Source organism: Grampus griseus (assembly GCF_964374135.1).
Source record: "Grampus griseus genome assembly, chromosome: 13".
NCBI lineage: Eukaryota > Metazoa > Chordata > Mammalia > Artiodactyla > Delphinidae > Grampus > Grampus griseus.
The window spans coordinates 18,293,481-18,320,864 of NC_139007.1; the positions used below are offsets into that span (position 1 = coordinate 18,293,481).

The following is a 27,384-nucleotide window of genomic DNA, read 5'->3' on the forward strand; positions in this document are numbered from 1 at the left end:
ACCCTCTTAGGAAAAGGACATTAAAAATTCTGGACATTAATTGCATTCCTTTAATTTCCACATTTCACATTTGCTACCTATAATTTCACTAAGATTTATTTCAACTGTCCTTTATAAAGCATTTCACTTTGTAATGATTATTCTAGAACTGCACTTGCTGGCATGTAGTTACTGAGCACTTGGAATGTGCTGGTCCAAACTGAGATGTGCTATAAATGGAAAACTTGCCAGATTTGGGGGACTTAGTATGAAAAAAAGAATGTAAGAACCCAATTTTTATATTGTTATTTTAGATATATTACATAAATTACCAAAATTAACTTCATTTGTTTCTTTTTATCTTTTTAAATGTGGCTACTAGAAAATTTAAAATCACATGTGGCTCACACGATCCTTCTACTGGACAGCACTGGGCCAGAACATTTGAAAACAAAGTCGCTGCAGCTTTAACTTACCAGTTATCTTGGATGCCCACTATCTGCTTTTGGAAATGAAATTGTAAAACAAAAGAATAATCTGGCTACCTTTATGCATGTTTTTAATTTTTTCTAGTGAACATATATTTTTTTTAAATGAAGTAAAAATGTTATATTCTGTTTATAACCTTAAAGTTACAAAAAAGGAACTGACATTTAAGACATGTAGCATGAAAGATTAAAACAGTGAATAAATCAAATTCCCCTATTACTTGTGAAATATATTTTGCACTTTTACATCAGGTGCAAAATGAGGCACCTAGAGGTAGGAGTGGAAATCTGGGAGAACACGAGAGTTCACTCCCTATCTACTTGTACAGAAGTTACAACTCTCATCAGAATGATCACGGAAGCGCCACTACTCTAGTGCCTGTTCGAGCCTCTGTGCTCACATTCCTCTGTGTCTCTGTGGGAAAGAGGAGCTGTCCTTCTGGCCAGGAATTAAGAATACACACTTAGTCAATGACGGCAAGGTATTTGCAACTTTGTTTTCTTTGCATATCTAGCGCGAAAGTGAGAACTTTTGCAATAAATCTCACTAGTTCTAGTCACCTGACAAAAAGGGACTTGTCCATAAATTATTTAAAATGTGACTGGTTAATGATTTTCAGTAAAATACACCATTAATGCTGCTCTTTTTTTCCCCTCCTAATCGGTAAAGGGTAATTTATTTTGAAATGTTGCTTTTGTGTTCTGGCAACATACTGTTAACACTTTTTTCAAAAGCATCCTTCTGACAGAGACCCCATCCACCGTCCATCTTCAGGCCTTTCTGTGAGGTCACATGAAATGCGAGTTTCTAGTAATGCTCTGGTGCCTTCACTTCTTCTGCCAAAGCAACTGGCATGACCAACCCCTGCCGGTGCAGCTCTCGGAGAACATCCAAAATCGAGTCTAACTCCGTGCGGAACTTGTCCAGCTCACGATTCTTCAACTGTGCAAGTCTTTTCCATTTCTCAATTTCTTTGTTTTGCTCGGTTTCTACTACTTGGTGTGTCTGCTGTATTATCTGCAAATTAAAAAATGCCGAATTACTTTTAGAGTTCATAGTGTGGGTGAAGAACCTCTAACAGCCTCAAAGAGCTCAAGTGGGACGATGCTGATGACGGTAAACCTGTGACCTATATATCAGAGGGGAGGGAGGAAGAGGGAGGGGAGCATTACCTAACGGGCCCCGCTGGGTCAATAAACAGGCTTGTAAGTAAAGAGTAAGTGGGAATTTTAGTATCTAATTCTGATAGGGAGTTATGGAGTTTAGTCTTTTTCTTTTAAGCCATGGTGGGGGGAGGGGGGAAGGGTACCATTTAAAGCATCCAATACCTTGGAATGAATCCAAACATCCCCCAAATGCTGTTTTTGGTTTTTTTTAAGAATTTTTTTAAAAATTTAATTTAATTTTTGGCTGCATTGGGTCTTCGTTGCTGTGCGCAGGCTTTCTCTAGTTGCGGCATGGGGGCTCGGTAGTTGTGGCTTGCAGGCTTTAAAGCGCAGGCTCAGTAGTTGTGGCGCATGGGCTTAGTTGCTCCGCGGCATGTGGGATCTTCCCGGACTAGGGCTCGAACCCGTGTCCCCTGAATTGGCAGGTGGATTCTTAACCACTGCGCCACCAGCTAAGTCCCTAAAATGCTGTTCTTAAGAACAGTACTTGGGATGCAATCAAGACAGTTTTAATGCAACACATGTCATTAATGAACCATACATTGTAGCAGCAGGAATTACATAGGATAAAAGCACATACATCTATCACGTGCCAGGCTTGGCTTTAAGCATTTTACATATGTTAACATTTCATCTTGCCAACACACTAGGAGATATTCTACATATTCATCCCCATTTAACAGGTAGGGAAAGAGACGCACAAATAAACAAAAAATTAATCTGCCCTAGATTCACACAGAACCCACTGCAGGCGGAGTCACGATTCACACCCAGGCAGGGTGGCCCCAGAGTCCCTGCTCTTAACTACCACACTAGACTGCCTTGCTTATGTGGGTCAATTTTTTTCAACTGTGAAATGAGTGTACCTTGTCCAGTAGCTTACAACACTGTTCTTATAATTTCAAAATACGTCATCATAAGGGAATCGTTAGTCATAGGCACTTCAAACCACAGAAAGCTATAGACATACAAAAACAATTAGGGCAACAAAGTCAATAATGTTGCCAAACATTACACCCGCTGAACCTCTGCAATAAAATTTTTTTTTAAATTTATTTATTTTTGGTTGCATTGGGTCTTCGTTGCACAGTGTGCGGGCTTCTCACTGTGGTGGCTTCTAGTTGTGGCACGCGGGCTCAGTAGTTGTGGCGCACAGGCTTAGTTGCTCCACAGCATGTGGGATCTTCCCAGACCAGGGCTCGAACCCATGTCCCCTGCATTGGCAGGCAGATTCTTAACCACTGTGCCATCAGGGAAGCCCAATAAAATTTTCGTTTATAATTCTGCCTGGCTACAGAGTAACTTCATAATTCTAAAATGAAAGAATTTCAGAAGTACTGTATAAACACGTGCTTGAGTTAAGCGGAATACAAAATGCTGTATGAATTTTCAATTCTAAGTTTTAAACTTTGAAAATTTTGGATGTCTATTATATATTGAAATTCGGCATTTAACCATAACTAATGTAACACTGTATAAGTTTAAGGTATACAGTGTAGTGACATGACATATGTAAAGGCTGTGAAATGACTACCACAGTAAGTTTAGTTAACATCTGTCACCTCACGTAAGTTTCAAAATCTTGTACTGGAAGTTTTAACCTTCTGACCACCTTCCCCCAATTCCTCCAATTTCCCCGCACCCTGCCTCTGGCAACTGCCAATCTGATCTTTGTTGCAGCGTGTTTGGGGTTGTTTAGAGTACACATGTAAGATTACATAGAATCTGTATTTCTCTGTCTGACTTAATATAAAGCCCTCAAGGTCCATCCATGTTGTTGCGAGTGGCAGGGTTTCCTTTTTTTTTTTTTTTTAATGGCTGAATACCATTCCACTGTATGTATATATAATATATCACATTTTCTTTACCCATTCACTCACTGATGGACACTTAACATTATTTCCATGTCTTGGCTGATGTAAATAATGCTTCAATGAGCACTGGCTGCACCAATTTACAGTCCCACCAACAGTGCACATGGGTTCCTTTTTCTCCACATCCTCATCGATACTTGTTACTTCTGTGTTTTTGATAATAGCCCTTCTTTTTGATATAGCTCACTGTGGGTTTGACTTGCATTTCCCTAATGATTAGTGATGTTGAACACCTTTTGATGTAGCTGTTGGCCATTTAAATATCTTCTTTGTAGTAACGTATATTCAGGTCCTTTGCCCATTTTTAACTTTTTTTTTTTGCTCTTGAGTTGTGAGTCCCTTGAATATTTTGGATATTCGCTCCTTATCAGATGTGTGGTTTACAAATATTTTCTCCCACTTCATAGGTTGCCTTTTCATCACGTTAATTATTTCTTTGGTTGTGCAGGCTGTTTTAGTTAGATGTAGTCCCATCTGTTTATTTCACTGCTTGTGTTTCAGGTGTCATATCCACAAAGGATGTATGCCAAGACATGTCAGGGAATGTTCCCCCTATATTTTATTCTAGGAATTTTATGGTTTCTGGTCTTACTTCTCTAATCCATTTAGGATTAATATTTGTGTGTGGTGTAAGGTAACGGTCTAGTTTCAGTTTTTTGCATGTGAATATCAAATTTTCCCACAACCATTTATAGAAGAAACTGTCTTTTGTCCAAAGAGTATTCTTGGCTCCCTTATCAAATATGTATGCATGGATTTATTTCTGGGTTCTTGATTTGATTCCATTGGTCTGTCTATTTTTAATGCCAGGACCATACTGTTTTGATTACTACAGTTATATATTTGTATAATATAGTCTGAAATTAGGAAATGAGACGCTTCCAGCTTTGTTCTTCTTTCTTAGGATTACTTTGGCTCTTTGTGGTCTTTTGTGCTTCCACACAAATTTCAGATTGCTTTTTCTATTACTGTAAAAAATGCCATTGGAATCTTGACAGGGATTGTAGTGAATCTATAGATGGCTTTGGACATTTTAACAATATCAATTCTTCTAATCCATGAACATTGAATACCTTTCTATTTGTGTCTTCTTCAATTTCTTTTATCAATGTCTTATAGTTATCACTGTACAGATCTTTTATCTCCTTAGATAAATTTATTTCCAAGTATTTTATTGTCTTTGATATTATTGTAAATAGAATTGTTTTATTTTTCAGATAATTTGTTGCTAGTATATAGAAACATTACTGATTTTTGTATACTGATTTTGGTATCCTGCAACTTTACTGTATTTGTTGACCAGCGGTTTTTAGGTGGAGTCTTTAGGATTTTCTATATATAAAATAATGTCATTCACAGAGACAATTTTATTTCACCCTTTCCAATTCTAATGCCTTTATTTTTCTTGACTGATTGCTCTGGCTAAGGCTTCTAGTACTATGCTGAATAAAAGTGGTGAGAGTGAGCATTCTTTTCTTGTTCCTGATCTTAGCAGAAAAGCTTCCAGCCTCTCACCACTGAGTATGATGTTAGCTGTGGTCTTGTTATCTATGGACTTTATTATGTTGAGGTACATTCATTTTATACCTAATCTGTTAGGACTTTTTTTTTTTTTACCATGAATGAGTGTTTAATATTGTCAAATGTTCTTTCTACAATGATTGAGATGATCATATGATCGTTATCTTTCAGTTAATGTGGTGTATCACATTGATTGATCTGCATATGCTAAAGCATCCCAGGAATGAATCTCACTTGATCATGGTGTATGATCCTTTTAATGTGCTGTTGAATTTGGTTTGCTAATTTTTTTTAAACAAGGAATATATGCCTTTTTGGAAATAATTATATCCTGATACGGTCATCTTCTATACACTGACAGTGGTAATACTGGTAGTATAAGTATGCCTTGGTGCAGGTGGGTCATGAAGGCTTCCCCTCATATTCACTATAATAGAACTCGGAGCTGAGAGCAGCTTCCAAATAGAAAGGAAAAACACAGGTTTAAAAGGTCCCTTTCACAAGTGCTACAAGCATTAAATTTGTTCTGTAATTTCAATTCTGAAAGAAACCCACAAAACCAAAAAACATTACCCTGTAGCTTCTTACAAGCATCTGCACTGTTAATCTAGGAAATAAGTCTCTCCAGAAGATGCAAAGGTTTCACTATATGTGCTGCTAGAGCAGCCTTTTGACTTCACTGTTCCTTTTTTATTTTTTTAACTTTATTGGAGTATAGTTGATTTACAATGTTGTGTTAGTTTCAGGTGTACAGCAAAGTGATTCATTTATATATTTATACATATATTCTTTTTTTTTCAGATTCTTTTCCCATATAGGTTATTACAGAATATTGAGTAGCGTTCCCTGTGCTATACAGTAGGTCCTTGTTGTTATCTATTTTATATATAGTAGTGTATATATGTTAATCCCAAACTCCTAATTTATCCCTCCCCAACACATTTCCCCTTTGGTAACCATAAGTTTGTTTTTTGAAATCTGTGAGTCTGTTTCTGTTTTGTAAGTAAGTTCATTTGTATCATTTTTTTAAAAAATTAGATTCCACATGAGTGATATACGATATTTGTCTTTGACTCATTTCACTTAGTCTGATAATCTCTAGGTCCGTCCATGTTGCTACAAATGGTATTATTTTGTTCTTTTTTATGGCTAAGTAATATTCCACTATATATATATATATATATATATATATATATATATATATATGCGCATGCCACGACTTCTTTATCCATTCCGCTGTCAATGGAGATTAAGGTTGCTTCCATGTCTTGGCTATTGTAAATAGTGCTGCTATGAACACTGGGCTGCATGTATCTTTTCAAATTAGTTTCCTCTGGATATATGCCCAGCAGTGGGATTGCTGGGTCATGATAACTCTATTTTTAGTTTTTTAAGGAACCTCCATACTGTTCTCCAGAGTGGTTGTACCAATTTACATTCCCACCGACTGTGTAGGAGGGTCCTGTCCCCTTTTCTCCACACCCTCCCCAGCATTTATTGTTCATAGACTTTTTGATGATGGCCTTTCTGACTGGTGTGAGGTGATACCTCATTGTGGTTTTGATTGGCATTTCTCATGTTGAGCATATTTTCATGTGCTTTTTGGCCATCTGTATGTCTTCTTTGTCTATTTAGATCTTCTGTCCATTTTTTTTTATTGGGTTGTTGGGTTTTTTTGATATAGACCTGCATAACCTGTTTGTATATTTTGGAGATTAATCCCTTGCCAGTCACTTCGTTTGCAAATATTTTCTCCCATTCTGTGGGTTGTCTTTTTGTTTAGTTTATGGTTTCCTTGGCTGTGCAAAAGCTTTTAAGTTTAATCAGGTCCTATTTGTTTACGTTTGTTTTTATTTCCATTATTCTAGGAAACAGATTCAAAAAGGTATTGCTGCAATTCATGTCAAAGAGTGTTCTGCCTATGTTTTCCTCTAAGAGGTTTATAGTATCTGGTCTTTAATTCATTTTGAGTTTATTTTTGTATATGGTGTTAGAGAATGGTCTAATTTCATTCTTTTACATGTAGCTGTCCGGTTTTCCCAGCACCACTTATTGAAGAGACTTTCTTTTCTCCATTGTATATTCTTGCCTCCGTTGTCATAGATTAATTGACCACATGTGTGTGGGCTTATTTCTGGGCTCTCCATCCTGTTCCATTGATCTATGTCTGTTTTTGTGCCAGTACCACATTGTTTTGAAGACTGTGGCTTTGTTGTATAGTCTGAAGTCAGGGAGCATGATTCCGCTCGCTCTGTTCTTTCTCAAGATTGTTTTGGCTATTTGAGGTCTTCTGTGTTTCCATACAAATTTTAAAAGTTTTCGTTCTAGTTCTGTGAAAAACGCATTTTGATAATGCGTTTATTTGACAGGGATTGCAATGAATCTGTAGATTACCTTGGGTAGTATAGTTGTTTTGACAGTATTGATTCTTCCAATCCAAGAACATGGTATATCTTTCCAACGGGTTTAGTCATCTTCAATTTCTTTTGTAGACTTTTGGTTTGCGGTTACTATGAGGTTTTGATATCGCAGTCTATATATATATACAAGATTGTTTTAAGTTGCTGGTCTCTTAATTGCAAATACATTTCTAATATCCTGAATTTGTACTCTCCTCTTCTCAACAACTGCTGGTTCTGATATCATATTTGTGTGTGGATGATTTCCTACCTTTACTTATATTTGCCTTTACTGGTGAGCTTTCCCATTCGTAATTTTCTTGTCTCTAGTTGGGGCCTTTTCTTTTCTGCCTAGATAAGTTCCTTCTGTATTTGTTGTAAAGCTGGTTTGGTGGTGCTGAATTCTTAGCTTTTGCTTGTCTGTAAAACTTTTGATTTCTCCGTTGACTCTAAATGAGAGCCCTGCTGGGTAGAGTATTCTTGGTTGTAGGTTCCTCCCTTTCATCACTTTAAATATATAGTGCCACTCCCGGGCTTCCCTGGTTGCGCAGTGGTTGGGAGTCTGCCTGCCGATGCAGGGGACGTGGGTTCGTGCCCTGGTCCGGGAGGATCCCACGTGCCGCGGAGCGGCTGGGCCCGTGAGCCATGGCTGCTGGGCCTGTGCGTCCGGAGCCTGTACTCCACAGCAGGAGAAGCCACAGCAGTGGGAGGCCAGCGTACCGCAAAAAAAAAAAAAAAAAAAATATATATATATATATATATATGGTGCCACTCCCTTGTGGCCTGCAGAGTTTCTGCTGAAAAATCAGCTGATAACCTTATGGGAGTTCCCTTGTATGTTATTTGTTGCTTTTCCCTTGTTGCTTTTAATAATTTTTCATTGTCTTTAATTTTTGTCAGTTTGATTAAAATGTCTTGGTGTGTTCCTCCTTGGGCTTATCCTGCATGGGACTCTACTGTGCTTCCTGGACTTGAGTGTTTCCTTTCTCATGTTAGGGAAGTTTTTGGCTATAATCTCTCTGAATATTTTCTCAGGCCCTTTCTCTCTCTCCTCCTTCTGAGACCCCTATAATGCAAATGTTGGTGTGTTTAATGTTGTGCCAGAGGTCTCTGACACTGTCCTCATTTCTTTTCATTCTTCTTTCTTTATTCTGTTCCACAGCAGTGATTTCCACCATCCTGTCTTCCAGCTCACTTATTTGTTCTTCTCCCTCATTTATTCTGCTATTGATTCCTACTAGTGTATTTTTTCATTTCACTTATTGTACTGTTCATCTCTGTTTGTTCTTTAAATCTTCTAGCTCTTTGTTAAACATTTCTTGTATCTTCTCGGTCTGTGCCACCATTCTTTTTCTGAGATCTTGGATCACGTTTACTATCATTACTCTGAATTCTTTTTCAGGTAGATTGCCTATCTCCACTTCACTTAGTTGTTCTTGTGATTTATCTTGTTCCTTTGTCTGGAACATATTTCTCTGTCATCTCATTTTGCGTAACTTTCTGTGTTTATGGTCTCCTTCCTGCAGGTTGCAGGATCATAGTTCCTCTTGCTTTGGGTGTCTGCCCCTGGTGGGTGAGGCTGGTCCAGGGGCTTGTGCAGGCTTCCTGGTGGGAGGGACTGGTGACTGCCTACTTGTGGGTGGAGCTCAATCTTGTCTTTCTGGTGGGCAGGGCCATGTCAAGTTGTTCGTTTAGAGGTGGCTGTGAGCTCAGTATGGCTTTAGGCAGCCTGTCTGCTGATGGGTGGGGCTAAGGTCCTATCTGCTGTTTTTTTTTGCCCTGAGGTATTTCAGCACTGGAGCCTGCAGGCTGTGGCGTGTTGGCTAGGGCCAGGAATTGGTGCCAAAATGGCAGCCCCTGGGATAGCTCATGCTGATCAGTGTTCCTGGGGCCTCTGCCACCAGTGTCCTTGCCCCCCAGTGAGCCACAGCCAACCCCCGCCTCCCCAGGAGACTCTACAAGACCCACAGGTAGGTCTAGCCCAGGATTCTATGGAGTTACTGCTTTGTGCTGGGAAAACTTGTGTGCACCCTCCAAGAGTGGAGTCTGTTTCCCCCAGTCCTGTGGAGCTCCCACAGTCACGTCCCACTGGCCTTCAAAGCCAAATGCTCTGGGGGTTCCTCCTCCCAATGCCAGACCCTCAGGCTTGGGAGACTGACGTGGGGCTCAGAACTCTCACTCCTGTGGGAGAACCTCTGTGATAATAATTATCTTCCAGTTTGTGGGTTATCCACTTGGTATGTATGGGATTTTATTATGTCATGAAAGTGCCCCTCCTCCTGTCTCGTTGTGGCTTCTTCTTTGTCTTTGAATGTAAAAACATCTTTATGATAAGTTCCAGTCTTTTTTGTTGATGGTTGTTCAGCAGTCAGTTATGATTTTGGTGTTTTCGTGAGAGGAAGTGAGCTCAAGTCCTTCTACTCTGCCACCTTGTCCAGAATTGAGGGGCTGTCTTTAGTTTGGATGCTTGCTGCCTCTTTCCTCAGTGCATGCTGGCCATTATCCCCTTGATGTGGGGTGCGCATGCACGGCCCCTTGTGTGCTTCTGGGACAGTGGGGGCAGCCCTTGGTGCCTGCTCAGGGGTCCCCTAGGGGTGGCTGCAGCCCGTGCACTACCAGGACAGGGGGCAGTGCTTGCTGCCTGCTTGCGGGTCTCTATTTTTTTGTTTGTTTTTGAGAATTGTTGCATCTATATTCATCAGGGAAAGTGGTCTATTGTTTTATTTTCTTGTAGTGTCCTTATCTGGCTTTGTTATCAGGGTAATGCTGGCCTGTAAAATAAGTTTGAGAGTAGTCCTTCCTCTTCTACTTTTTGAAGTTTGAGGACTGACGTTAATTCTTTAAAAATTTGATAGAATTTACCTGTGAAGCCATCTGTTCCTGGAATTTTCTTTGTTGGGAAACTTTTGATTACTGATACCATCTCCTTACTAGCATGCTCTGTTCAGGATTTTCTATTTCTTAATAATTCAGTCTTAATAGATCGTACGTTTCTAGCAATTTATCAATTTCCTCTAAGTTGTTCAGTTTGTGGGCATTTTTTTTTTTTTTTTTTGCGGTACGCGGGCCTCTCACTGTTCTGGCCTCTCCCATTGCGGAGCACAGGCTCCGGACGCGCAGGCTCAGCGGCCATGGCTCACGGGCCCAGCCACTCCACAGCATGTGGGATCTTCCCAGAACGGGGCACGGACCCATGTCCCCTGCATCGGCAGGCAGACTCTCAACCACTGCACCACCAGGGAAGCCCGGCATTTAATTTTTATAGTAGTCTCCTATGATCTGTTGTACTTCTGTGGTATTATTTGTAATGTCCCCTCTTTCATTTATAATTTTGAGTTCTCTCCCTTTTTCTTTCCTCAGTTTAGGTAAAGGTCTGTGGTATTATTTGTAATGTCCCCTCTTTCATTTATAATTTTGAGTTCTCTCCCTTTTTCTTTCCTCAGTCTAGGTAAAGGTTTGTCAATTTTGTTTATCTTTTAATACAACCAACTCTTTGTTCTGTTAATCTTTTCTATTCTTTATTTCTGCTCTAATCTTTACTTCCTTCCTTCTTTTAACTTCGGGCTTAGTTTGTTCTTTTTCTAGTCCCTTGAGGTATAAAGCTAGGTTTTAAAATTTGATACCTTTTTTCTTGAAACATGCATTTATTTCTATAACCTTCCCTCTCAGAAATGCTTTTGCTGCACTGCATTAGTTCTGGTATGTTGTGTTTCACGTTTCATTTATCTCAAGATACTTTTTTTTTCTTTCAATTTCTTCTCTGGTCCATTGTTTATTTAGGAGTGTGCTGTTTAGTTTCTATGTATATGTCACATTTCCAGTTTTCCTCCTGTTGATATTTAGTTTCACATCATTTAGGTCAGAAAAGATACTTGCTATGATTTCAGTCTTAAGTTTACCAATAATTGGTTTGTGGCCTAACATGTGATCTATCCTAGAAAGTGTTCCTTGTGTGCTTGATAAGAATGTATATTCTGCTGTTGTTGGCAGGGGGAAGTATTGTATATATCTGTTAGATCTATTTTTTCTATAGTATCACTCAAACCCTGCTGTTTCCTTATTGATTTTCTGGATGAAATATCCATTGTTGAGAGTGGAATATTAAAGTCCCCAACTATTACTGTATTGCTGTTTGTTTCTACTTTTAGTTCTGTTAGTGTTTGTTTTATATATTTAGGTGCTCTGATGTAGGATGCATAAATATTTACATGTTATATCGTACTGATGGATTGAGCCCTCTATCATTACATAATTACCTTCACTGTCTCTTTTGGTGATTTTTAGCTTAAACTCTATTTTATCTGATATAGCTACAGCTACTCCTGCTTTCTTTTGGTTACCATTTGCTTGAAATAGCTTTTTCCATCTCTTCATTCTCAGTCTACATGTGTTTTTAAAGCTAAAGTGTGTCTCTTGTAGGTAGCATATTGTTTGGATCTTGTTGTTCATCCATTCAGCAATTCTACTGTTTTGAATGAAAAATTTAATCCATTTAAATTAAAGAGAATTATTGATAAGAATTTACTATTGTTATTTTGTTGTTTTCTGTCTTGTAGATCCTTGCTTCTTACATTTCCAGTCTACTATTGTGAATTAATGATTTGTTGTGGTATGCTTTGACTCCTTTAGCGTAATCTTTTGGATAACTATTACAGGATTTTTTCCTTTGTGGTTAATGTGAGGCCTACATAAAATGTGATATATTTATAACATCCTATTTTAAGTTGATAAAAACTTCAATAGCATACTAAACTTGACACTTTTACTGCTTCCCACCTCAATTTTAGGTTATTGATGTTACAATTTACATATTTTAATACTGTGTGCAATAACTAATGTAGTTATGGTTATTTTTAATACATTTGCTTTTTCAACTTTTATACTAGAATTGTAAGAGAATTATTCACCACCATTACAATATTACAGAATCTGACTTTGACTATATATTTAGCATTACCAGTGAGTTTTTCAACTACATTCATATATTTTTATGATGTTAATTAGCATCTTTTTATTTCCATTTGATGAATTCCCTTTAGGAGTCTTGTAAGGCAGGTCTAGTGGTGATGAACTCCCTGACGATTTTTAATTTGTTTCTGAAGGAGAGCTTTGCCAGCTATAGTATTTTTGATTGACAGTCTTTTCTTTCAGTATTTTGAATGTATCAATCCATTGTCTCCTCACCTGCAAACTCTCCACTGAGAAATCTACATATCCTCTAATGGGGGTTCCCTTGTATGTGACACATTGCTTTTCTGTTGCTGTTTTAAAAATTTTGTCTTTGGCTTGTTTCTTGATGTAGGCATTTATTGCAATTATCTTCCTTCTCAGGACTGATTTGCTGCATCCTATAAATTTTGGTATGCTGTGTTTCCATTTTCAATTGTCTCAAGATATTTTTAAATTTATCTTTTGATTTCTTCTTTAACCTGTGGGTTGTTTAGCAGCATGTGATTTAACTCCACATATTTGTGAATTTTCTAGTTTTCTTCTTGCAACTGATTCTCAGTTTCATTCCACTGTGGTCAGGGAAGATGCTTGATGATTGATTTTAATCTCCTCTTAAATTTATTAAGACTTGTTTTGTGGCCTAATATATGATCTATCCTGGAGAATTTTACACGTGTGCTTGAGAAGAATGTGTGCTCGAAAATGTATTTTGTTCCTTTTGGATACTATATATTATATATGTTATAAAGTCCATCTCGTCATAAGTCATAAGGGTGGAGCCCCAGTTAGACTGGATTAGTGTCCTCATAAGAAGAGGCATTAGAGAGCTCTTTCTCTCTCTACTCCCCCTCTCCACCACACAGAGCACACATGGAGAAAAAAGTTCATCTGCAAGTCAGAAAGAGCTCTCACCAGAAACTGAACCAGTTGGAAACCTTGATTGTAAATTTTAGCCTCCAGAGCTGTGAGAAGATTTCTGTTTTTTAAGCCACTCAGTTTATGATATTTTGTTGTGGCAGTCCAAGCAGACTAATACACTGTTCAAGCAAAGCTAAATATCAAGACCAAGGCTAGTGCCTAAAAACACATCAAGCCCTTCTGCCCATTTTAATTTCTGTTAATTTATCTGTTTGTAGCTACATGTAGTAACCCCAATGTTACTGGTGCTAGGCAAATAAGATTTTAAGTGATCGCATTTTAATATAAGCCTGTTTCTTACTAACATTTATTGAAATGACTTAAATATGGAACACGGTTCCCAGGAGCCCTGTTCCCAAGGTAAAATGCCTAACTTTCAGGCATCCATCAACAATAAAGAACAGAATACAAAAGCTGTTACTCTATTTCTGTAGATATAAGGCAAACCAATCTTCAGGTATTTAAGAATTAAAGTCTTATTTTCTCTTAAAAGCTATACATTTATTTTTAGTAAAATCAATATACAATGGAAATACTTTTTAAGTAATTTGCTAGGGAAGACAAAACGATAGCAAACGGGAGGTACTTAAATGTGAAGAACTGTACAAATATGTAAAAGTGATTTACTACTTCACCTGTTGAAGCTCCTGCTCTCTTTGCTCATGTCTCATTTCCATCTGTTTAATTTTCTTTTCTAAGACCATGAAATGTTTCATCTCTGGTGTATGGTTTTCTTTGGCTTCTCTCAATTCTTCCAAGAGTTTTGTAATCTAAAATTGAGATATGAAATAAATGGGAAATTATGGTAACAAGGAAATAATTCATTTTTAACAGGCAGTCATAAGAAGTAAGAACAGTCACTGCATATTCTTTGTACAAAATTTCTCTAGATAAGAGGCTTTTTGTTAACATCAAAGGTATCTGGAGTTGTTAAAATAATAGCTTTCATTCCCTTGGTCCAGAAAGTAAAGGCTCATCCTTGTTCTGAAGTGACCTCACATTCCAAAAGGTTCCAGATGATTGGACCACTTTCTCCCTTCCAGGTATGTCAGGCTGGTTGTGGTGCAGAAAATGAAGTTGGGCACTTTCTTTGATGTATTCAGCCTTGTTACAAAGTATTTGTTAATAGTGTGATTACTGTTGGGATTAAATAATACATTTAAACCACCCAATACACAGAAAGAGTTCAATAAATATGGATCCTCTTTTGTCAACTCCCTATAATTCTATTTGTAATTATCTTCTGGTTCATATCACTTTGTCACTTGTAATAATTCATTCCACATGTGAATGTATGCATATAAAACAGAGATAAGGAAGTACTGAACTCTTTCTGTGCTGGCTGTCTCTTAGGTCATCTGAGGATGCAGAGATGAAAGACACAGTCGCTGTCCTCACGGAGATGACAGTCTAGTGCAGTACCTCCTTTTTCATATCATGACCCAGAGAAAATGGTAAAACTTTTATGGCACCAGGGAGTGAAATGGAGGTGACATGAGGGATCTTTACATTGGACTTCATAAAAAAAATTAATTGTATTTTATTTATACCATAAAATTATAACTTTGCCAACTGTTAATATCAAAAGGCAAAATAATTAACAAGCAAATGAAAATGGATAAAATTAACAATTCAATTATGCTTTACATGGAAACACCCAAGTACTTAATAACACTAATACAAAAAAAAAAAGAACCCATATACTCTTCTGAAGTTAGTTTAAAAAATGTGAAAATACAAGCAAATTAAATCAGAGGCAAATCTAAATATTTTAAGTGTGGGACATCCTTGATATCATCAGTGACCAAAGAAATAAGCAGACCTTAATTAGAATGATTTGCAGAAAGGCTGGGGAGATGCCATACATACCATGCTGTGGTGCTGGGTGCTGGGCAGTATGTCAAAACTATGATTGCTAAAAATTGTAAAACAAAACAAAAAACCAAACAAAACCAACCCCCCCCCCCACCGAAACAAAACAAAAAAATGATACTGAACTAAGAAAGTTGTCAGAGGCATTGTCATACTTGTAATGGTCAAATATCACTTCATCTTCTATAAACTTTTTAATAATTGAAAAATGACTGAGTTTGTCATTAGACGACCTTTCCAGCCATCATCATCTTGTGACCACAGGTAACCCATTCCAGGTCCACCAGCTGGGAAGTTCTGGTCTAGTGGAAGGCGCACTTGAGAGAATGAGAATTCTAACATGATGTGCTGCCATGGAGAGATGCCCAAGAAGCAGTGAGGTGGTAAGTGAGCGAGTCCTGAACCTGAAGGAGAGGTGGGCTGCAGGATTCTCAACCTGAGGCAGCTGTGGCTGAACTGACTCTTAAAGGACAGGCAGTAGTGAGTTATGGCAGTATCATGTGCTAGGTGCTAGGCTAAGTACTTAACAGATGTTGTCTCAGTTGATCTGATTTATCAAAAGTTACATTTGTTTATTGTCTGATTCCCCAAATAAAACGTAAGCTCCATGAGAGCAGGGATTTTTGTCTAACTTTGTTCTCCTCAGTATTCCTAGCACCTAGAGCCATGCACAGCAGAGAGTAGGTGTTTAACAATTATCCATGAATAAATCAACGGAGTCACCCTTCAGAGACTAAACATTCATTTGTAAACTACCTAAATTCAGAAATTTGGTTCTAGACAAAGAATAGAGATGACGTCCCTTCATCTGTACCTACTTAAAAGCACCTTTAAGAGTATAAATTAAGGTTGAATCTTTACTTTTAAAAAATTATTATATTTTAGTGAATTTATCCATTGGAGGCAACTGGATACACAAGCAAAGATGTATGATCAAAAATGCTTCCTGCTACTTGAATGCTATAGAAAAAAACTGGTAACAACCTGAATGTCCATTGATAGGGGATTCGTAAAAAAGTAACTGATGGGACTTCCCTGGTGGCGCAGTGGTTAAGAATCCACCTGCTAATGTAGGGGACACGGGTTTGAGCCCTGGGCTGGGAAGATCCCACATGCCACGGAGCAACTAAGCTCACGAGCCACAACTACTGAGCCTGCATGCCTAGAACCCGTGCTCCTCAACAAGAGAAGCCACTACAATGAGAAGCCTGCACACTGCAATGAAGAGTAACCCCCCCCTCACTGGAACTAGAGAAAGCCTGCACACGGCAACAAAGACGCAACGCAGCCAAAAATAAATTAATTAAAAAAAAAAAAAAAAGTAACTGAGAGCCTTGGACCTGGAGCCAGAGGCCCTGAGTCCTAATGCTTGCATTTCTGTATTCTGCTTGGTGACCTCAGGTAAGCTATTTCATTTTTCTTAGCATCAGTTTCTTCATCTATAAAATGGGAATAGTAGTACCTACTCTTTTGGGTTATTGTGAGAACCACATAGAACACCTCAGTGCCTAGTAAACACTTAATAAACAGTAACTATTATTACTATTTTGACTCCTCTATTATAAAATGTAGGTTCAAGTAAACATCTAGAGTCATACAGTGAATAAACCACAGTTGGCACTCTGGATACAGGCTAGGCAACAGCTTCACTTGGGTAGGGAACCAAACCAGGAATCCTGTCCAACTGTACTCAGCTAGTGGCATCCCTCTTCCTCCAACTTCAGAACTCAGGCAGTGGCCTTGCCCAAAAATAGACCATGAAAGCAAGCCCAAGGATGTGACCAGCAGACACATCCAGAAACCCAAACTGAGCTGACTGGTAAAGAACTGTCTCTGCCGTAGCAAACCTGCAAAGTCTGGAAGAGGACACCAATTACTCGAATGCACAGATAACCAATGCAGGAATCAAGGATCAAAAAAAATCAGGTTAAGTATGACACCATCAAAGAGAACTAAAAATCTCTAATAGCTAACTTGAGCTATGCTGAAAAATTTGAAATCACTCAGTGTTCTTGTAGCTCTATAAAATTACTTTAAAAACAAGCAGTCAGGGACTTCCCTGGTGGTGCAGTGGTTAAGAATCCGCCTGCCAGTGCAGGGGACAAGGGTTCAATCCCTGGTCCGGGAATGTCCCACATGCCGCGGAGCAACTACCCCCGTGCGCCACAACTACTGAGCCTGTGCTCTAGAGTCTGCGTGCCATAACTACCGAAGCCCGTGCGCCTAGACCCTGTGCTCTGCAACAAGAGAAGCCACCACAATGAGACGCCTGAGCACCACAACGAAGAGTAGCCCCTGCTTGCCACAACTAGAGAAAGACTGTGCGCAGCAAGGAAGACCCAATGCAGCCAAAAATAAAAATAAATAAATTAAAAGAAAAAAAAAGCAGTCATAAAACAGAATTCACCACTGTTTATTATGCTTTCACCTGAGGCCATGGTGGAGTAAGCAACAGGGATTTCTTAAACAACCAGAAAAAACAGACAATATACGAAACAACTATTTCCCAAAACTGGCTAATAGCACTGCAGGGCTGTAATTCATGAGAGAAAGGAAACAAACAAGATGAGCTCTATAACTGCCTAGTCTGTTGTCCAGAGGTGGTTTCGAAGCCAGTGGAAACAGTAGCCTGAACGATTCTTGGAGCTCATACAGGCTGGGAATGGTTTATATTCCCACTGGCCTGAGACGGAATGCCTCATGACACACAGGGCACCAGAGAGGGAATAAATTAGCCCTGGTAAAACAGCTATGATAAATATGGGTCATATCAAAAGGCAGACTGTCATTAGCTTTATTCAAGAGACGGAGTGCTTTACTTAGTTTTCCAGTAAACAGGCTTGAAAATCATGTGTTATAGCTTTTCTATTTTCAAAATATTTAGCTATTCTCAAACTAAGAACACTGTAACTTGACCAAAATTGACCTTGCTCTTTATCTTGCAAACATGAACACATACTTCCTTTCACTGTTTCTCTAAAAATTTTACTTGAGGTCTGTGAGGTTCTGTACGTTTACTGCTTATTACAACAAAGTTTATGTACCTCTTAAACACTGAAAAGAATGCACGGTGCTGAACTATATAGCCTTTCAACTCCTAGAACAAGATTTTTAAAACAGATAGTTGCATAATTGTGGAGTATTTTTACATTAATCTTTCCATAATGCCATTAGTTGTATGTTTTGCTTTTATCATGTGATTTAATAAGTCCTTGAATAACAAAAAAATGATGTATATGCTTCAAACAGAATACACAACTTATCTGGTTTTTCATACTTCCTAGAATCAAAAGAATCTCAGAGTAATAAAAATGGTGAGTTTTGGGGCTTCCCTGGTGGCGTAGCAATTGACAGTCCGCCTGCCGATGCATGGGACACGGGTTCATGCCCCGGTCTGGGAAGATCCCACATGCCGTGGAGCGGCTGGGCCTGTGAGCCATGGCCACTGAGCCTGCGCGTCCGGAGCCTGTGCTCCGCAGCGGGAGAGGCCACAACAGTGAGAGGCCCGTGTACCGCAAAAAAAAAAAGAAAAAGGTGAGTTTCTAGAAAGATCTATTTCCAATAATGGTTTTCTTCTTAGTGATCCAGCATCACTGTCATAATTTCTTTACCTATTTCTTAACCAAATTAAATAGTCTTAGTACTCAATGCAGAAATAGCCTTAACCATCCAATTTTACCTCCTAAAAACTCAAAACAGCCAAACCAAACTCGCCCCATTTCCCTACTGCCCAGAAAATCTCAATGACAAATACAAACATATAAATAACTTAATCAACTAACATTTGAGCTTCATCTGGGGAAAGCTGGCTTTTATTAATATTTTCTTGATGTGATAGATATTTCTGGGTTATCTCTGTACATTTAAATTTAAAGAATTATACAGAAATATGAATATGATTGAAATGGTTAAGAAAAGCTTATATTAGCAGAATATTTTGGTTATTTCTTACCTCCTTCTGTAGGATTTCTTCTCGAACGTGAGAAACTACAAGAGACTCTTGTTTACCCTGCAGCTCGTTAACTTGATTTTGGAAATGTTTTATAAGTACCTAGGAAATTATGTTAGAAGTACTGAGTTAATAAAGCTTTTCCTTGAACATTATTTGAAAAATGAAAGTGAACTAATGACTTGTTTGTATTAAAAAATAAAAAGGATCCTAATATTTTATAATTGCCAAAATCTAACATCATTGCCACAGAAATTAAATTCATTGAATAAATTAAACTCATTGAATAAATTCATCATTTTGTTTCTTTCAAAGTTTAATATATAACACCACACACATAAATTAATAACTATGTAACTACTTGGCTTCTTTATCTCTAATACTTTTCTTTTGAAGATCTGAAAAATACCACTTAAAATCAACTTCTATAAAGTTTAAACATTTTGAAGAAAGTGGCCAATATTATCTTTATACTTTGTAATTAAGATAGTTTTTATTAAAGAGCTAGTGACTAAAATAATAAAACCTAACATCTGTGAAAAGTCTCATTTTTAGACAAAGAAACTGAAGTACGTAAGTAAATACTTCCATCAAGAAGCTGCAAAAACAGGAAAAATTCATGTTTCTTTTCTCTAACGATTTACTTTTACTGTTTCTACAATCGGACTATGCTGACTTCATTTAACTCTCAATTTAAAATATTACACTTAGAACTCTGGGAAAATTACATATTGATACTTATGGCACTGTGGCCTAATGACACTACTTTCCCCATCCCTCCCAGACCTCTCCTTATCATATAATCACTTGATATTATGTTTGCCGCCCACTGACACCCCATTCCTTTGAGGGTAAGAAAGCTAGAGAAGCTCTCTGCAACGCTGTATAATGGTTACTTCAAAAAAGCACTTTAAATCTTTTTCAGTCAAGTATTAAAACAGTCAAAGTTCTTTATTTCTGAGCTATCTGAAATTAAATTACTGACCTCATTACATCTCACCCTTAGATACACCAAATATTTCAACACGCATTTTCTTGCAAATCCACAATAACATTTTTACACCTAAGAAAATTTGCAGTAATTTCATAATATCTCCTGTCTTGTCCACACTCAAACTTCCCCAACTGACGGACTTGTTTTTAATTAAAATCCTATTAAATAATTATGGGTGGGAGAGGTGATCATGAGATAATTATTTCTTGAAGTTTTTCCCCCTCAGTTTGGTATTAAAACCTACAGAAAGATGAAGAGCACAATGAACATTCATCTATTCTTCAATTTGAATTACCGACTGCTAACATTTTGCCATATTTGCTCTCTTTTCTTTTTTTCTTGGATACACCATTTGAAAGTAAGTTGCAAATTCTATTTTAATGCTGTTTTTTCAACTGGCAAAAACCACAGAAGATGGGCCACACAGTAGATAGTTATAACTATTCCAAGTTGACAAACATGCTATCCAAGAAGGAAGACACACTTGAGGAAATACGCATGAGCTGTCACTGTGCCCTGTAAAAATTCTCAGGAGACTATGCTTCATAATGGCTGTAGTTGTGTACATGTCTCTGTTCATTATTTTATCCCCAGTGGCTGAATGACCACAAAACATTATTTAATGAACAACAGGTCATGGGGAAAGAAGAGTGACTTGGCAGCTGGGACTTGGGGTGGAAGGAGGTGGTTCAGCATTCAGGTTTAAGTACAAGGTCCCCATCACATTGGATGTATCCCTCAACCATCTATTACAACCTACTTACAGGAAGATATATTTGAGAAATATAGGGACAAAATTGCAACAACACTTACTTAAAGGTATAACTGTAAAGTAGAATAGTTAAACACATATACGGTAAGAGTGTTGTCTTCTATTAAAAAAAAAGAAAGTGACAGTAATTTCCCATTCCTATCACCAACCTCAAGAATTGAAGTTAAAATATTTCCAGATACTTTGTCAACAGTCTTGAAAAAGAAAATTGCATTACACTCAAAGTTTATTAAAGTCACCTACCTCTTGAGTTGCTATTTTACGATTTAGTTCGGCTACTTTAGAAGAAGAATTTTCGACTGCGTTTTGGCAAAGGAGTTTCTCTACTTCCCTCTCATGAGATGCTTTGAGGGATGTGATGTGTGCTGCAGTTTCTTCCTTGAACCTTTAGAGCAAATGAAAGAACACCACACATAAAAGTGGCTCTTCAACCTCTAATTCAGAGTCAGCACAAAAATAGTGTAAGAAGCCTGGAAATTAAAGAAGCAAAGGGAGAGAAGGCACCAATATCTACTGTACTGTGCTTGGTGCTTTATACATTATTGCCTATGAGTTCTTACAACCCCTCCATGAGCTTGCTCTTATTTACTCAATTTCATAAAGGCAAACTTGAGTGTAGGAAAGAGTGATGTATCTAGGGTCCCAGATCAGTAAGTTGCAGAGCTGGACACCCCCCAGCCTGGGGCACTTTCTGAGAGAAACAAAGGTTCTAAATGTTCTGTCTGGATTTAAGGCAAAGAGCTTGTCATTTTATCTTTTAAGATAAACTCAGATTTCTTGCCCCAATTATTTAGACTCTCCAATGCTTTGTTTCTAGGCAACACTCACCAGTTTTTTGGTCCATGCATATGACTCCAGGGCTGGCTGCTGGTTGCAAGAATAAAATGATCTTTACGGTAATTCTTAGGACATAGGGTAGTCTGAACCTGAGACTACTTGAACCTGAGACTACTCGTTTGTCTCTATGACAAAATTTATGCATTCAGTGGCAGTTCAGTAAATGGTAAAGTTATACCAAAAAGCTGATACATTTCTTATGAACATTTCCCCTTATTGGAAAAATTATTAAAAAATGACAATTTTACTGAAAGCAGATATTTAGTAAATCACTGTTGATACTTATTAATATGGCAATCCCCAAACTACAAACATATCAGTTGCTTACTTGACTACATTTCTTCATGGAAACAGTGTGATTAGGACCCTCGGAAAAGCATAAAAATCTAAAGCACCCGTGATATAACTGAACTGTAGTAAAAAGCAGCCTAAATCTGGGCCTAGGAAACACTTTTCACTTCTCAAGCCCAGAGCTGTCTGAAAAACAGATTAACAATACTAAAAAAATTATGTATAGGAAAATTTATAGGAGAACCTGAATTTTAAATTATTTCTAGGAAAGAATATGATTCTTTCCAAACAGCTTCATTACTACTATCATATTCAGGACTAAAGAAACAAGGTTTCAATTTGGAAGCAGTCTGACTGCCATGATGACTCAATTAGATGCGGCTGCTAATCAGTCGATAAGCATTTGTTAGGTGCTTCCTATCCTCATTCTCTGGTAGAAGCCCTGCACTCTCCCAGGTCCTACCTCTTCCTTCACTCAGGCACTCATTACGTATTCTGATGCTTCCAACTCTGGGTTCCGTAAATCAGTCAAATGTACTGAAATCCTAATCTCTGAAGGGCATGACGTTACATATTCTCAATATATATGTTATATAACTTCACAATTCATATGTTGCTTCACAAACATTAAACTACACATGTTCTGTACGCCCCAAACCTTATTTTAAACTTCATAATCAAACCTATTATTGCCTACAGGTTGCAAAAGAAGTATAATCATACATCAGTTCTCAAGGAGCTATTAGGTGGTGTACAATTAGTGCTTCTTGGTACATAAGTTATACAGGAGTTGAAGATGGGAGCAAGAAATTTCTAAGAAGTTCTAGGTAATATTTTTCCTAGAAAATGAAACATGAGTGAGCAAAAGGCAGGAAAGAAATTTGGCAAGTAACACTACTCTGATGGCGCAGGATGAGAATGGTGATGGGACTTGAGATGCCAGGTAGAGAAATTCAGTCTTGATACTTTAGGAAGTTGGGAGTCACTGGAGAACAGAGTGACTCAGATACAGGAGTACTTAAAGAATTTTAATGGTTTTTAAGCTAGATGACTGGGGGAGATGGAAACTGAAATCAGGGAGAGTGGGGTGGGAAAACTGTCTAGTAAACCAAGTAGACCACACTATAAAAAGGAAAAAAGCAAAATTAATACTTATAAGGAAGCACCCCATAGACTGTCAACCCAAGGAATAAAGGTGGTAAAGCTGGGCCTGGCAACTGAAAATATGGTCATAGACAGAGATGGGGAAGTTGGGAGGTAAAGCCAGTTTATGGTTAAAAAAAAAGAGAAAATCTGTGATACTACTGATTCCAAGAGGAATAATCCAACACATTTTTAGATTTAACACCTGAGCTCAGGGAAGAGAACAAGCCTTGCAAAGTAAATCTAGGAGTCGTGGTTCACAGAAGCCATAGAGAACAGATGAGTTTAGCAAGGGAGAAAAAGCAGAGAACAGAGAGAAAGCCAAAACCTGAACTTTGGTAGAAAGTCAGATTTTTGAGGAGGGAGAAGGAAAAGGAGTCAGGAGTCTGTCAAAAGGAGCAGAAAAGGAGCTTTAGTCAGAGTGTCAAGTCATGGACGTTAAGGAGGAAACCCTTTCAGAAAAGGCAGTGTAGTCAACAACGTCACAGAAAATGAGGATGGAGAAAACTCCACTGGCTGAGAAAGGCTATTGAGAGACCAGGTTCAAAAGAGTGTGAGGGTGAGAGCCACGCTTAGAGGAAGTCAGGGGGAAATAAAAGGAGAGGCTACTTGTGGAAAACTGCTACTGAAAGGCAGAGGACCAGAACTTGGTTTGATCAGGTGAAAAAGATCTGAGCATGTAAGAAGGCTCAGAGGGAAGAGACAGGAGATGGTACTTGGAGATTCTGAGTAGGAAAGGGATGAGTACAGAAGTTCTTCAAGGCATGAAGAGATGTAATCACAAGACTAATCTGAAGAGTTATTTTGGAAGAGGACCTTTTCCTCTTAGAATGTCAACTAGTTTCACTAAGAGCTGTTTTCTGATAGCTATCTGCCTACAGCAACCATAAACGATGGTATTCATTTGCAGGAAGGCCCAGTGGGTCAGCTTATCAACACCATTTGGATAAGTGCAGAAAGGTAAGACTGCTCGGCCCAAGAACGGGGTTGACATGAAGATTCAAGTTCATTAGAATCTGAGCTTCCAATAGGTAGAAGATCCAACTCTGAAACAGATCTGTGCTTAGCAATGTAATACAGGTTCTTAAAATTTGGTAATGGACTTAGTTCAGGGTCAAGCTAATTATCCAGGGGACATACATCTACGATTTTTTAGTTTTTGTCTTTTTATGTCTCCATATACTGACGAAGTCACATTTTTACCTTTTCATGGAGTTTTCAAATTGGTTCACTGCTACTTCAGATTCCATCTTCAGCTCATTCCTCTCCACAGTCAATCTCTCCAGTTCATTTTTCAATCTGCAGTTTTCTTGTACAACCTCTGAAATATCGGAATCAGTAAAAGTATGTGGTTGGTAAAGCTTGCCCTCCAGGGTTCCAGAGGAGTTAGCATTTCTTTTACCCGGGTGCAGAACATGTTTCTTCACCCTTCTGGCAGCCATTTCCTCCCTAGCCTTAGAGTGCTGATGAGAGAGCATCTTTCTCCTCTCCTTCTGAAGCCTCTCCACAGTCTGTGAAAGGTCCTGTATCTCTCTCCCCTTTGCGGCTAGCTCCTCGTTGAGTCTGACCAGTTTAGCTTTAGAATGAGCCTGTTCCACCTGGAATTCTATAGACTGGAAATCTTGATCATCCTTATCATCTTTCTTGAGCTCCCATTCAGCATTCTGATGTTTAAGAACATCTATTTCAGCTTCAAGATTTCCTACAGTGATTTGATGGGCTTCCTTAACGTCATCCAGTTCCTTCTCTAGTGCTTTAACTCTGGAGGAGCTGTCATGTTGGTTCTGGGACGCCTCCTTCAACTTGCAGGCAAGCAGCTGTTCCTGCTCATCCAGTCTCTGCTCATACTGAATCTGTAGAAAAGAATCCATGTAACGACAAACCACTGCTAAACATTTCATCAGTTACGGAAGCCCTGCACTCTCCCAGGTCCTGCCTTTTCCTTCGTTCAGGGACTCACCATGTATTCTGATGCCTCCAAGCCCATGTTCCTTGAGTCAGGCAAATGTGTTGAAGTCCTGTCTCTGAGGGCATACCATTATATATTCTCAATATATGTTATGTAATTTCCTAATTATACGTTGCTTCCTAACGTTACAAGTTTTTATACACCAAAACTTACTTTAACCTCACAAGCAAACCTATTACTGTGTACCCTTCTCTATGCAAACTGACACACTATACTCCCTGAGAATAAATAGGGAAAGCAGTTGGGGTTACTGATATCTGTAAGAAGTAGCACATTTTCAACCTTCTAACATCAATTTAGAAATCTCATAGGAGTAATAAGTCAGCTTAGAATTTGCATATTGGAGCTTTATTATTATTATTATTAACAAAATAACCTAATAGTCTACTCTGTGGAGGGAGGCATGAAAGAGCTTTGTTCATTCAATCACTGAATGTATTTACTGCGCTACAACTGCATGCCAGGCACTGTGCCAGATCCTAGAGATAAACTCAGCTCCTGCCTTCAGACAGTCCACAGCCCAGTGAGCTGAGTGACATGGCAAATTTCACTGTCCTATGATAACTGCGATAATGGGCCTATGAACACGGCGCAGAGCGGCACCTGGGTGTGTCTGGAGGCCTGAGGGAAGGAAGGAGGGAAGATGGCACAGAGGGAGCACATTCAAGTTCAGCTTTGAGGGATGTGTGTAAATTTGGGGATAAGTGGAAGCAGGGGTATTTTGGAAGTAGGAAGAGCACATGCGAAGGCAACTGAAATGCTTGGTGTGCACTGGGAATCAGAAATGAAAGGAGGAAGTGGCTGGAAGTGAGCAGGGGCAGGAGAGGGGGGTGGGATAGGGACTGGAAAAAGGAAAAAGTTAGGTACGTTTAGATAGATTAAAAGGGGGGTGGGGTTGGAATTCATTCCTCTATTTGGTCTCTGCCCTCCGAAGACATACTCTTCGGTCTCATTCTAAGAAGCCCCCAAGCCCCCATGGTACACCTCTGAGCCCCATCTCCATGGCTACCCGGCACGTACCTTCATTTTCTGAAACTGCTGTTCCATGGTCCGAAGGCTCTTCTTTGCTTCTTCATCTTTGCCCTCCAGATCAGCTTCTAGTTTTTTTATCCTTTTTTCCATAAACTCCACTGTATTTCTATCCACTGTATCACCAGCTGCTGATGCAGCCAATATTAAAGCAGGCAAAGAATTGGGATATCGTCTCTTTAGAATTCCTTCCATTTCCTTAACCTATTAAAATATTTTTGTATGCATGTTAAGGTCACAAATATATTAAAATTAAGCAGCTTAATGTAAAAATTTAGATTATGCTCTATCAGTCATGTCTAGGTTTCAAAGAGATGTTCATATCACATCTCAAGACTGAATCAAATGCACAGCAGCACAAATTAATTTCAAATTTTATATCCTGATCAAAACACACTATAGTATAATGTCTAATCTAATACTGGTTAATTTACAGAAATCCTCTTATGTTTATTTGAAATAGATCTTCGGTCTTCCTATTATACTAGTAACAACCAATCTTTGTGAGGACAAAGCTCTTTCCCCCTCCCTTTTTTCTAGACACCCCTCAGATAAGTGTTTATACTGTCTACTGATTGAAAAATTACTTATCTGCACATGAATGTGCAAAGTTTTTATAATAAACATACAGCTTCCTAAGTGCCTGCCCCTGCCTGCAACCATCTCCCCGCTACCCCAGTCCTCCTCCAAATAAAGTTTAATCTACTTTAAAATGACTTCTTTCAATCAGGAAGCAAAGAAGATTAGATGACATTTAATGAAGTCCTCATGAAAACAACTTTTCATTTAGTCTATTAAAAACAATAACATACTACACAGTCCTTCTGTAAGGAAAAACTGCACCTGGGTCCACAGAAATTAGAGCTTGATATTATATACACATACGTGTGTATACCTGCTTTTGTTTAAGGTGTTATGTTAAGATACCTTTGAAAAACATAGAGTAAGAGACTAAAACTTCGTTGAACAGTCTTCTAACCCCCGAGTATGCAATAAAATAAATAAAATAGCACCTAAGAGGTGGTCTAGTGCAGAGGTTAGAGCGTGTCTGGAGTTAAGACTGTGTTAGCAGCGTGTCAACTCCTCAATCTATATATCTCTTTCGCCTCATCGGTAAAATGGGGAGGTAACAATACTGATTTCATGGTGTTCATATATTTGAGGATCAGATGACATCTATCTTGGTGAAGTGCTTAGCCGAGTGCCCAGCATGTGGTGAGGGCCTGATAATG

At 38.5% G+C, this 27,384-nt stretch overlaps 1 protein-coding gene across 1 annotated transcript in view; it reads right to left on the minus strand.

The window, feature by feature from the left end:
- Positions 1 to 27,384, minus strand: part of CEP162 (centrosomal protein 162) — a 91,459-nt gene continuing 64,075 nt past the window's right edge. The window contains exons 22-27 of the mRNA XM_082668790.1: positions 26,144 to 26,356; positions 24,358 to 25,007; positions 21,127 to 21,268; positions 19,121 to 19,219; positions 13,932 to 14,066; positions 1 to 1,485 (exon numbers count right to left, since the gene is read on the minus strand). Of these exons, the coding sequence (XP_082524916.1) occupies positions 1,276 to 1,485; positions 13,932 to 14,066; positions 19,121 to 19,219; positions 21,127 to 21,268; positions 24,358 to 25,007; positions 26,144 to 26,356 (1,449 nt within the window). The 3' untranslated portion in view covers positions 1 to 1,275. The remainder of the gene's footprint in view (positions 1,486 to 13,931; positions 14,067 to 19,120; positions 19,220 to 21,126; positions 21,269 to 24,357; positions 25,008 to 26,143; positions 26,357 to 27,384) is intronic.